Genomic DNA, 12,043 nt, shown 5'->3' with positions numbered 1-12,043 from the left:
AATCTCACCAGTGTTCATACTATTTTCCCTAGGCAGGAAAATAGTCTGTGTATTTGTCAGGTTTGTGTGTCATCTGAGGCCAAAGTGTGAGTCTGACAAATTTTTTTTTTTTTTTTTTTTTTTTTTTTGATTGACTTTGACAATGTTTGACTTTGACCTGGAAGTTTGAAGTTTGCACACGTTGGTATGTAGTTTTGAGACTGTGTTTATAGTTGTGAGAAAATGGTGAATTCATGAAGAGTTTCATGAATTGTGTGTTGGCAATTAAGAAAAACTGTAAAAGCCTGAACCCCAATCTGTTCTCAAAACGATTGCCCCCATGTGGCCATAGGAGACATTGCTGCCAGTTTGGGTTCTTAAGAGCAGGGGAGTGGCCTTAGATACAACTGTGGTTGTGGGTGGAATCTTTTCTAAAACTATAAGATTTCCAGAGCACAAAAACTGAAGCATTCATTAATTTCACCATTCAGCATTAACAGACCTTGTGACTTAACTCTCACTTTTAAACAGGGTAAGGCAATTGCATTTAGGATTATTAATAATTTCATCAAACATGCTATGTATGGTAGTAATGCATATTCTGATTTATTCCTTTCTTTAAGGACATTTTTTTTAATATCACCATTTAATCTGCAAGTAACAACATACAAATTTGCATAATTATTAAATGTTATTGTATTTAAAATATTATCGTTGATTTTATTTGCACAGACAGCTAATGACTATATAATATGGCAGACAAAAATGAATAATGAAAAAACTTAGCCACCTAAATCTACAGCATAGGCAGCGAACGCTCCCTTCTCAAGCACAGCTAAGTGTTGTGAGAGTTCCTCTGGGTGCTTCGACTGCGATCTTAAAGAGAAGATTTTCCTCCTAACAGTTAACACGGTTGGATTGTGTGTTTTAACATGCCTTTCCATCCATGTCCTTCTGGTTGTGGTTTCTACCTCCCAGCACAATCCCCGCGCAATCATTGTGCTCAGTGTTTGGTAGGCGTGAGCCATCTGATGCTAAGCCTCAGCTAAACTAGCCTAACTAGTGTCAGTCCGTGGCAGATGCTGAAATGGCGGCCGTGCATGAACGGGCAGCCAAAGAGATCGGGTTAGAGTGGTATCCTCTGCCTCACCTCGAACGCTCGCGGCTGGATGATTGATATCTGGGTGACGACTGTGATTTCAGGCCATGCTCGACCGCAGTGCCTTTCTTCCCGGGAAGTGCACAAGGAGTTGACGAAAACATGATAGGGCCCTTTCTTGACCAGGACATGATATACCATCTCCTCCTCCCTCACCACCCTCTATGGGGGTCCAGTGAGGGGGTATACTGAGGTCCCCCAGGTGGAGAGAACAATTGCGGTGCATCTCTGCCCACAAATTGCCACTACCTAGCGGGACTGCCAACTGTTGAGACTCCCGTCCAGGGTCTGTAAGTTTTCTTTGGCACCCATAGCCCAGAAGGCTTACAGAGCTTCTGGGCAAGCTGCATCCGCCCTGCACACCATGGCAATCCTGCAATTCTACCAAAACAAGGTGTTTACAGATCTGCATGAGGGCGTTCCCGGCCCAGAGTTGCTGCAGGAGCGACACTCAGCAACTGACTATGCTCTCCGAGCTACGAAAGTCATAGTGCAGGCTCTGGGGAAAGCAATGTCCACTATGGTGGTCCAGGAGTGCCACCTGTGGCTAAACCTGGCAGAGATGTAGGATGCTGAGAAAGTTCGCTTTCTTGACGCCCCCATCTCTCAGGTCGGTCTCTTCGACAACACTGTGGAAAAATTGGCAAAGCAGTTCTCCACAGTGAAAAAGCGAACGCCATATTCACAGCGTTTCTGGGCCTCCACAAGATAGCCAGACGCTGATATCTCAAACCAGAACATGTCTGGACACACATCTTGTGTTTCCACATGTTCTAGAACATCAAATTTGTCATCCAGATGATCTCTCTGTCACAGACAATCCTCTGGCCGGATTTCAAATGACAAATTCATCGGGCAAAGCATCCTGTGGCCTTTGGAGCTTCTCATCTCCAGTCACTGTGTTTTTGCTATGACCAGCCACAGTGTCCCCACTCCATATATGTCGGGTGTACTTCCTTTGACACTGCTTGTGGAGAGTCTAACAGATTGGCTGAACCTTCTTAATCCCTCTTGTTGGCTTCTCTGGACCATTTGACTCGGCTACGCAATTCAGTTCACAAGGCGTCCGCCCAAGTTCAGTGGCATTCTCTTTACCTCAGTTCAAGGAGAGAATGATGTGGTCTTTCGGGTGGAAATTGCAACACTTGTGGTGAGGGGTGTGATAGAACCGGTACCCTGAGTTGAGATGAAGAGGGGGTTTTACAGCCCCTACTTTATTGTACTCAAGCTGGGTGGCAGACCAATCTTAGACTTGAGAATTTTGAATTGGGCCCTTCACAAGCTTCGGTTCAAAATGTTAACCCTCAAACACATTCTCACATGTGTCAGGGATCAGGATTGGTTTGTGATAATAGACCTGAAAGACGCATACTTTCATTTCTTAATCCTTCCAAGACACAGGCCGTTCCTGCGGTTTGCCTTCGAAGGACAGGCTTTTCAGTACAAGGTCCTCTGTCCCTCTGTCCCTGTCGCCTCGCGTTTTTACGAAGGTTGCAGAGGCTGCCCTTGCCCCTCTCAGTGAAGTGGGCATATGCTTTCTTAATTACCTCAACGAACGGCTAATTCTAGCTCACTTGTGAGAGTTGGTGCAGTGAGTATCTCTTTTCTTAGTGTGGAACTGGTCACTATGACTACACGTCTTTCTCAGGATTGTGCAATCAGTGCTGAAGTGCGTGAGAGCACTCAAACTCAAAACAGCGGTCCCCCTGAAATACTTCAAGAGGCTCCTGGGGCACATGGCATCCTCAGCCACGGTCACACCGCTGGCTCTGATGTATATGAGACCGCTGCAGCACTGGCTTCATACCCCAGTCCTGAGATGGACATGACGCCAAGGTACACATTGTGTGAACATCACAACTCTGTGTCGCAAAACCTTCTGTTCTTGGGAAGACATTTCATTTCTATGGGCAGGGGTTCCCCTAGAACAAGTGTCCAGATGCATTATTGTAACAACAGCTTCCAAGATAGGCTGGGGCACCGTATGCAATGGGCATGCAGCCTCAGGGGTCTGGACAGGCCCTCGGCTGCATTGACATATAAATTGCCTGGAGTTGCTGACAGTGCTTTTAACCTTGAAGAGGTTCTGACCTTTGGTTCAGGGCAAGCACGTGTTGGTCTGAGCAGACAACTTAGCAACTGTAGCATACATCAACCACCAGGGCAGTGTCCGCCGCTCCTTTTGCATGTCGAAACTAGCTCACCATCTCCTACACTTGAGCCGGCACAGACTCAAGTCTCTATGTGCTACTCGCATTCCGGGCAAACTCAATCATGTGGGTAGGTAGGTCTATTTGTCTTACCGGAATACCAAGGCCCCACCCAGTACAGATGCACTGGCACAGAGCTGGCTCAGGGGTCTTTCCCCCAGTGAGCCTCATTGCACAGACACTGTGCAAAGTCAGGGAGAACAGGGAACAGCTTCTGCTGGTGGCCCCGTACTGGCCCATCAGGACCTGGTTTTCGGAGCTTGTGCTCATGTCATCAAATCCTCCCTGGTGCATTCCTCTGAGGAGGGACCTCCTCTCTCAGGGGAAGGGCACAATCTAGCACCCGTGCCCAGATCTCTGGAACCTCCATCTTTGGTCCCTGGAGATGACCAAGAGGACTTCAGAGACCTTCCACCCGCAATGGTAAACACCCTTGAGAAGGCCAGAACCCCCTACACTAAGCAGCTGTACGACCTGAAATGGCGCATTTTTGTAAACTGGTGTTCTTCCCAAGGGAAGGACCCATGGAGATGTGGCATCGAATCAGTGCTATCCTTCCTCCAAGGAGGCCTGGATAGGCATCTTTCCACTTCAACACTCAACGTCCATGTGGCAGCAATATCGGCCAACCATTAGAAAGCAGATTGGTGAGGAAGCACGATTTGGTTATCAGTTCCCCTTTCAGGAACTCGAGCTGCGTCTGAAAATGCTAGGGGAATGCCTACAGTGAGATCACGCTCTGAACACATGTGTAATCTGACTGATCGAAAGGCAAGACATCACGGGCGGGTGACGTAAGTGTCTGCATTGTAGGCTCCTTCCTTTGTGGATGCTCCACTCCTGGAAGGCTCTCTTCGAGTTCACCGCGGTGTTGGCCCCGCTTACACCGAGGCAGAGCGGCAGCTGCATTCGTGGGGTTTGCAGTTGGATCTGTTGAAGGGAATGGAGACAGGTGACCCCCTATCTCCTTCCTCACCCACCAGATCCACAGCCCATTCTGTGGGATCAGAAGCCCGCTGTGCGGTTACTTCTTCGTACTACCTCAGTCCCGTCAGATGGGATCTCCTTTCACAGGCGGGGGGCTCCATTCTTAACCCCTGCCCGGAGCTGTTGAAGCTGTAGGTGTGGCCCCTGAAAGGGCACAGCTCATAGCTTTCGGTCTCTCAGCTGAGGTTGTTGAGACCATCCTCAAGTCCAGAGCTCCCTCTACAAGGAAACTGTACGCCAGTAAGTGGAGGCTCTTCACTTCATGGTGTAGAGACCACCAGCTTGACCGAGTTAACTGCCCAATTGGTACAGTGCTGGAGTTCTTCCTAAGGGAAGGACCCTTCTCCACAGGGTTAACTTACTCCACCTTTTCCCCATTCCTCAGAGCAGAACAAGTAAACGGATGCCACGCTGGCCTATTTGTACCCGGATGTCTGGGGCATGGCCAGCTATGCAAATTCTGCACACCCAATTTCATTGGCCTTTTCTCAATGTTGTCAGAGGTGTTTGGTCTCCCAATAGTGACCCCTAGTGTCGTACACTCTACACAACGTCTCCATTCCCTCCATCAGGGATCGAGGGTTACCATACATAACTGAGACAGGCTTTTTTAATCAAATAAAAGTACAAGGAGTCACTTTAAATTGTACTTGAATAAAGTCAAAATACCCCAACATAATAGCCTACTTAAGAACAGTAATCAAGTAAAATTACTCAAGTATTTTACACCTCTGTTGCTGTGTCATATAGCTCTTAATATTGTTGCTATTGCATGATATGTGATCTCACTGTCAAAAAGATTTATTTATTATTTTGAAGTACATTTATTTTGATTGATTACTGTCTTTTTTGTGTTTGTGTGTAACAGGAAAAATGAACCATTTTCACACACACAAGTGTTTTTTTTTTTTTTTTTTTTACATATCTGTATAACCCGAACTTATTATTATAAGATACTGTTATTACAATTGAATAATGTTAAAGTATTTTTAATATTTCTTTAAAAACAAGATGAAAATAAGTAGGCCTATTACATTATGCTGTAAAATGTGTTTTAACATCTTTAAAGAAATAGTTCACCCCAAAATGAAAACTTCCTGATTATATGAGAAGGGTCTGGCTGCAGACAAGCACTTGCATTTTCAGACTTGCTCTCACAGACCTGCAGTCTCAGACGCCCGCACTTCCACAAGTGACGTCACTTGCAGTCTATTTTTATTTTATTTAATGTATTTATGTTTTTAATAGAATCTCTCAATGTTTTACAACAGTAGCCAGGTGGTCAAGACAAGAAAAAAGAAACTAAATTACAATGTCACTCGCAATCGCCACTTGCACTCTCTTCTACATGCGACGTCACATGTTGCCAATGGAGACAAGGTGCTGTGGTGGTTAAATGATTAAAACTAATTTAATAGCATAATGTACTGGGTCCTGCAAGTCATAGGAAATAAAGACAAGACCCGCAAATCCATGGCCACAGAGCAGCAGAATGTGAACGCAGTGACCAAAGTCTCTTTTTAAGCATTTTCCTCCCATAAAAAAAACATTAACACTTAATATGGCTTAATCTATTAAGATACATTAAGTGCCATTAAAGATCAAATTTGTTATATAGTTTATTGATTTAATGTACTTCAAGGTAAGCATATGGCAATAAACACAATGCACAAACTTTCACTTTTATCCTTGCCCAGCAAACGCATAATGTGGCAAGACGGACTAAGATGATGAAGACCAAATTCACTATAAACCTCATTGTTGACAAACTACAAACCAGCAGATATGAACGCGCAATAAGAAATGCATTAAGTGATATTAAAAGGACCAACTCCGTATAGGTAAGCAGACGTGCCCAGAACACAATGCGTTAAATAGATGTTTTCCTCCCGTAGAAAATCAAAATAAATAAAACACAATGATATAAAGGGCTGTAGAGATTATTATTATGGGAAAAGGCAAATATACGCAGTGTTGTGTTTATTCTGGGCTCACCTGCTTGTCTGTGGTTGTTTTAATAATTAACAGGAGCATATTGAGTTTAGTCTTTATCATTTTAATCCATTATGCCACATTATGCCACGTTTTGCGGAGGAAAACACTATATAGCTTACATATACATTATATTAATAAACTGTATATCGAATTTGATCTTTTAATAGCATATCTTAATACAGTAAGCCATATTAAGTGTTAATGGTTTTCTACGGGAGGAAAACGCTTAACGAGAGACTTTGCGCATTGCACTCATATTCTGCTGTTCAGTGGCCAGGGATTTGCGGGTTTCTTCTCATTTAAAGAAAGAAAGAATGCATTTTGGGAGACCAGGGACTTAGTGAATGAGGAAACTGTGAACTTTGGGTGAACTATTCCATTAATATTTTTGCCTCCCCTAACCTTAGCACCTGCTGTGTGAAGGATGTGCAGTCTATGGAGGCAGTTTCTAGGCCCTTAAATCAGGGAATTGTTGCTATCTGCAACATCTGCAAGTCCCTCAAGATAGCTCATGTCAGTTCTACTGGCATATGCTCCAATTACAAACAAATTAGGAAGAATATTGAGGATGCTGAGCAGTGCTTGAAAACATCAGAGACAATGATTAAAGAAAAACTGGGATATTTGGATGAATGCATGGAGCAGCTTATTAGAGAGAAACAAAATGTTGAACAGCAGAAAAAAGAGAAAAGCCTGGCCATTAAAAATTTGCTCATAAAGAAGAAATCTGTTGAGGAGTCATTAAAGCAATCCAAAGCAGCTTTGGAGCAGGCTGAAAAACATATAGAATCAACAAATTATGCCATAAGAGCACATCGAGAAAAGATGAGTACATGCGATGATGTAGCAACTGCAGGGGCAATACTGCTTGCAGTACCAATTATTGGATGGATTGCTGGTGAGAATTACACAACTCTTACCATCACCTTGAATTGTCATAATTTGTGAAGTTATGCATGTAAAAGTTTGAGACTGATGTGTATTCAAGAGATTTCTGTGCCCCTCCAGGTCCAATAATGATAAATGAGGGACAGCAGGGATTTGAAGAAGCTGCAAATGCCTTGAGAGATGCTGAATGGGAGAGACAAAACTTTGTGTCACAAGTGAGGAACTTTAATGAAAAAGTGCTTCATTACAAGAGAATAATCTCTAGGACACAGAATGAAATTAGGGAAACCAATGAGGCACTGAAGATAACTGGGAGGAAGACTGAAGAGGTTCAAAAGCATCTAACAGGCACAGCTGATATTCAGCAAATGGTCAGGAGAGTTGTGTACCTTCTGAGTGTTCTTAGTGGAAGAGTCGCAGTACTGGAGAGGCAAACACAACGTTTCATCCTCTGGCAGCCTGTGGTAAAGGTCGTGGAAGATGTGATGAAGGCAATAGTAAATATCGCTGAGAATCAGCTCCTCTATTGTAATAGTGCACCAGGCCTTATTAATACTTTGAGGGAGAATGTTGAAGGTTTACTGGCTTTATGCAACTCACCCAGTAATTCTAATTATGACAGCTATTACTGATCATCTCAATTCTGAGATTTTCCAAATATGTCATGATTCTGAGGTTAGTTTTTAACAGCAGATGGTGCTGCTCTAAGCATTTAACCACACAAATGCTTATGAAAAAGAATGTTTTTATGATGCGAGATTAATGCAACAGCCCACTGTCAACACCCTTGTAATTCACTTCAACCTTTTTGAACTTGGTATGAATATTTTAGGCTCAAGCATGTTGAATTGGAAGCAAGCAGAGAATGGCTGTTTCTAAAACACGCAATGGCATCTGCTGTTCAAAACTCGATCAAGAATCAATTCGAGAGACAATAACAATGCATTCGGAAAATTTCAGAATCGATTCACGGTGCATTGATTTATCGTTGCAACCCTAACTCACATAGCAAAAGCTTATAGAAAAAGGGGGTTTTGGTGCTTTTAGAAACCACTCAAGTGACTTTGAAAATTGTTTTTGAAAGTTAGCTCTCTACAATGCAAAAGGACAATCTCTACAATGATACAGTATTTAATGGCTTTTTAACTCCCCATATCTAACAAAACAGAGAAAGTAGGACATTGGACTATATTACAAAACCATTCATGCAATTATGTTGTAAATTCACAAATGCTGATTTTAATTACAATGTAAATGAGTTCAAATTTTACTTATGCTTATGCCAAGTTACTTATGCTGAAACTGCATTTTAATGAGTAACTTACTTAATTCTCTTCATCCCAAGTGAGACATAAGGCCATAACTAACTCTCTCTATCTGGGTCTGTCTTGGGCTTTGTGCTTCCTCCCATGAGAGCCCTATTTCTTCTAGCTCTGTCTCCACTGTCCGTCGCCATGTTGTTCTTGGCTTGCCACGTTTGCGTTTGCCAGGTGGTGTCACTTTGGATATCCTTTCACATCTGAAGTACACGACCAAGCAATCTTAATCAGTGTATCTTGATCTCCTAAGATATATTATTTGGTCTTGTATTTTTTTTACAGATTGATATTGGAAATGCTATTGGGCCAGTGTATGTTACAGATCTTTATATCTTTTGGGGCTCTGTTATCAGTGCTAATAACCCTACCAAGATATGTGAACTCATGCACATCCTCGGCTGGCTCTTCCTCAGTGGTAACTGGGTCAAGAATGAGAGCACTGATACGCATGATCTGCATCTTCTGCTTATTTATATGTTTAGCATATCTGCTCAGCATATTTGTTTTTTCCTGAATGTGAGTGCATGTGGCTGAAATTACTGCCATATCAATGGCAAAGTCAAGATCTTTCAAATGGGAGAAGGGAGTCCATTGAATGCCGCAGTCATGGTCAGAAGTTGTTTGGCACATAACCAGGGCCAGCTATTTTGGGGCCCTGTCTTGCAGTGAATAGTGAAGCATTGCCATTGCAAACCAGCAACACATTTTACACATTTGCCAGTGCAAGATGCATTCAGTTAAAGCAGCTCAATAATGCATTTTAGACTGGGACTAAAAGGGACTTAAAGGATAAGTCCAATTCCAGAACAACAATTTACATATAATGTACTCACCCCCTTGTCTTCCAAGATGTTCAAGTCTTTCTTTCTTCATGCGTTAAGAAATTGTGTTTTTTGAAGAAACAATTTCAGGATTTTTCTCCATATAATGGACTGATATGATGCCCGAGTTTCTGGGAACCAAAAGCTAATGTTCCCAGAATGTTCTGGGAACCAACAATTGTTAGCTGGGCCATTTCCCAGTTCAAAAGTGCATAAGTTACCTCTCAAACATACATATCTTAATTTGATGTTGCAAGATGAATGAATTGTATTCATTTTGTTCTGAAGCTCTTACTTTACGTGGATTTTATATCAGGAATTGTACTGGTTTTAATGGTAACTGTATTGGTGCCTTTTGGTCTCTACTGGTAAAACTACTAAATCCTAATGTAATGTTAGGGGAGGCATGCCCCAAAACACACTGCAGGAAACTAATAGTAAGAAATTAATAGTTTTAATGGTTAAAAGTTGAGGGTTTGTAATGTTTGTAATAGTATTTGTAGTGGACATCATTAGAATTTCTGTGATGGTTTCTATACCCTGATGAAAATTAACCATGGTTTTATTATAGTAAAAGTGTAGTAATGCATTTTTTGTACATGTAGGCTAAGCTTTTTAAAATTTAGTGCAAAGTTGGTGCTTAATGAAAATGTAATTGGTAACATTTACAAAATCAGGTGATTATGTTCACCCATCTATGCAAATCTAATGGTTTCTCTTTTGTTGTTGTTGTTGTGTTTTTATTTATTTTTTATTATTATTTATTTTTTGTATTTCAGGGATACCTGCACTGAATGGCCAATTTCTCATGTATTTTGTGTATTTTCAAAATATAAAATACTGTATTTAAATACTTTTTTTTCCACACAGTATTTTGTATTTGTATTTATTACATTTTACACACAGTATTTTGTATTTTTATTTTAAATGAATGTATGCCCATCTCTGTAAACTATAGCGAATAAACTGTGATAATATGAGAAATGGTGAAGGTGTCTGAATACGCTTTGGTTTGACTGTACCTAAAATGAAAGAAACCATCTTTGAAAAAACTTTATTTGTAATGTAATTAGACTGGTTATTATTATTATTATTATTATTATTATTATTATTATTATTATCATCATCATCATCATTATTGTTTTATTTTATTTTATTTTATTTTATTTATTTTTGTGTGTGTGTGGCTCACGTCCCATTTACAGTCGTGTGAAAAAGTTAGGACACTCTATTAAATTCCATGCTTTTCTGCATCAGGACATAATAAAATATTACCTGGTCCTTGGCAGGCCTTAAATTAAAACCTCAGATGAACAACATCACATGACATATCACACCATGTCATTATTAAGTTAACAAAAATAAAGCCAAGATGGAAAAGTCATGTGTGACAAAGTAGGACACCCTATGATTCAATTGCCTGTAGATCCACTTTAAGCAAAAATAACTTGAATAAATGATTTTTTTGTATGACTTTATCAGTCTCTCACATCGTTCTGGAGGAATATTGGCCCTATTTATTTATTTATTTATTTTTACAATGTTGCTCCAGTTTATTGAGATTTGTGGCCATTTGTTTAAACACAGCTCTAAGCACAGCATTTCAAACAGGATGAGGTCTGGACTTTGACTCGGCTATTGCAACCCCTTGATTCTTTTCTTTTTCAGCTGTTCTGTTGTAAATTCACTGGTGTGCTTGGGATCATTGTCCTGTTGCATGACCCAATGTTGGCCAAGCTTTAGCTGTCGGATGGGAAAATCTCGCAAGGTAAGTGAGAGAGGAAATGAGCAGTGACATTCCCTGACCCTGGCTGATGTCTTACAGTAAAATGGAAAGGTTGCATGACGAAACTCCAACGAGTTACACAAGCATTGGTATCTTTCATTTTATCAATCCACTGCAATGCTCTATGATCCATTTCAACTATAAAATCTTGTTCCAAAAGATAGTATTTGAAAGAATCAAGAGCCCACTTCAGTTCCAAACACTCGTTTTCAATAACCGAGTACCTCGTCTCCCGAGGATAGTTTCCGACTCAGATAAGCCACAGGATGTAACTCACCTCCCTGCTCTTGTTTCAAAACCGCTCCTAATCCTACTTCAGAAGCATCCGTCTGAAGCACAATCATTTTCTCAAAGTCAGGGCTGTACAGGACAGGATTAGTCACTAATGCATCTCTCACATCCTTGAAAGCTAGCCTAGCCTGTTCAGTCCATTGAATTTGGTTTGGACTTGACTTTCAGGTCAGATCTGTCAACGGAGCTGCTCTAGTGGAAAAATGAGGTACAAACCTCTTGTATCACCCAGTTAGTCCTGAAAAAGATCTAATCTTTTTGGTACTTGGAAATGGGCAAGACTGAATAGCCTGTATCTTTTGGACCTGGGTTTTAATAATGCCATTACCTAATACATAGCCCAAATGCACTTTACAGTATTAATAGTCAACCCAGCATTCTTAATTTGCTGAAACACTGTTGCAAGATGTTGAAGATGCATCTTCCAGCTATCACTGAATATCACCACATCATCAAGGTAAGTTGCTGTAAACTCACCTAAATCCTGCAAAACAGTATTCATTAGTGTTTGAAAGGTAGGGGGAGCCCCATGCAGCCCAAAAGGAAGAACTCAAAAATGCATAAGACTTGTAGGGGTACGAAAAGCAGCCAATTCTCGAGATTCAGAA

The 12,043-nt window shown here is 41.2% G+C and overlaps 1 protein-coding gene across 1 annotated transcript; it reads left to right on the top strand.

Annotated features, from left to right (window-relative positions):
- Positions 1-466: 466 nt before the first annotated feature.
- On the top strand, positions 467-10,176 carry LOC127178477 (uncharacterized). The gene is made up of 4 exons (XM_051131368.1): positions 467-511; positions 5,204-5,231; positions 6,738-7,228; positions 7,339-10,176. The coding sequence occupies exons 2-4, from the start codon at positions 5,209-5,211 to the stop codon at positions 7,848-7,850; spliced, it is 1,026 nt and encodes a 341-aa protein (XP_050987325.1). The 5' UTR covers positions 467-511; positions 5,204-5,208; the 3' UTR covers positions 7,851-10,176.
- The last annotated feature ends 1,867 nt before the right edge of the window (positions 10,177-12,043 follow it).

This window comes from Labeo rohita, chromosome 16, assembly GCF_022985175.1.
Source record: "Labeo rohita strain BAU-BD-2019 chromosome 16, IGBB_LRoh.1.0, whole genome shotgun sequence".
NCBI classification, from domain to species: Eukaryota; Metazoa; Chordata; class Actinopteri; order Cypriniformes; family Cyprinidae; genus Labeo; species Labeo rohita.
Note: the sequence above shows the minus strand (reverse complement) of the source record. Positions and strands in the feature narration are given on the sequence as shown.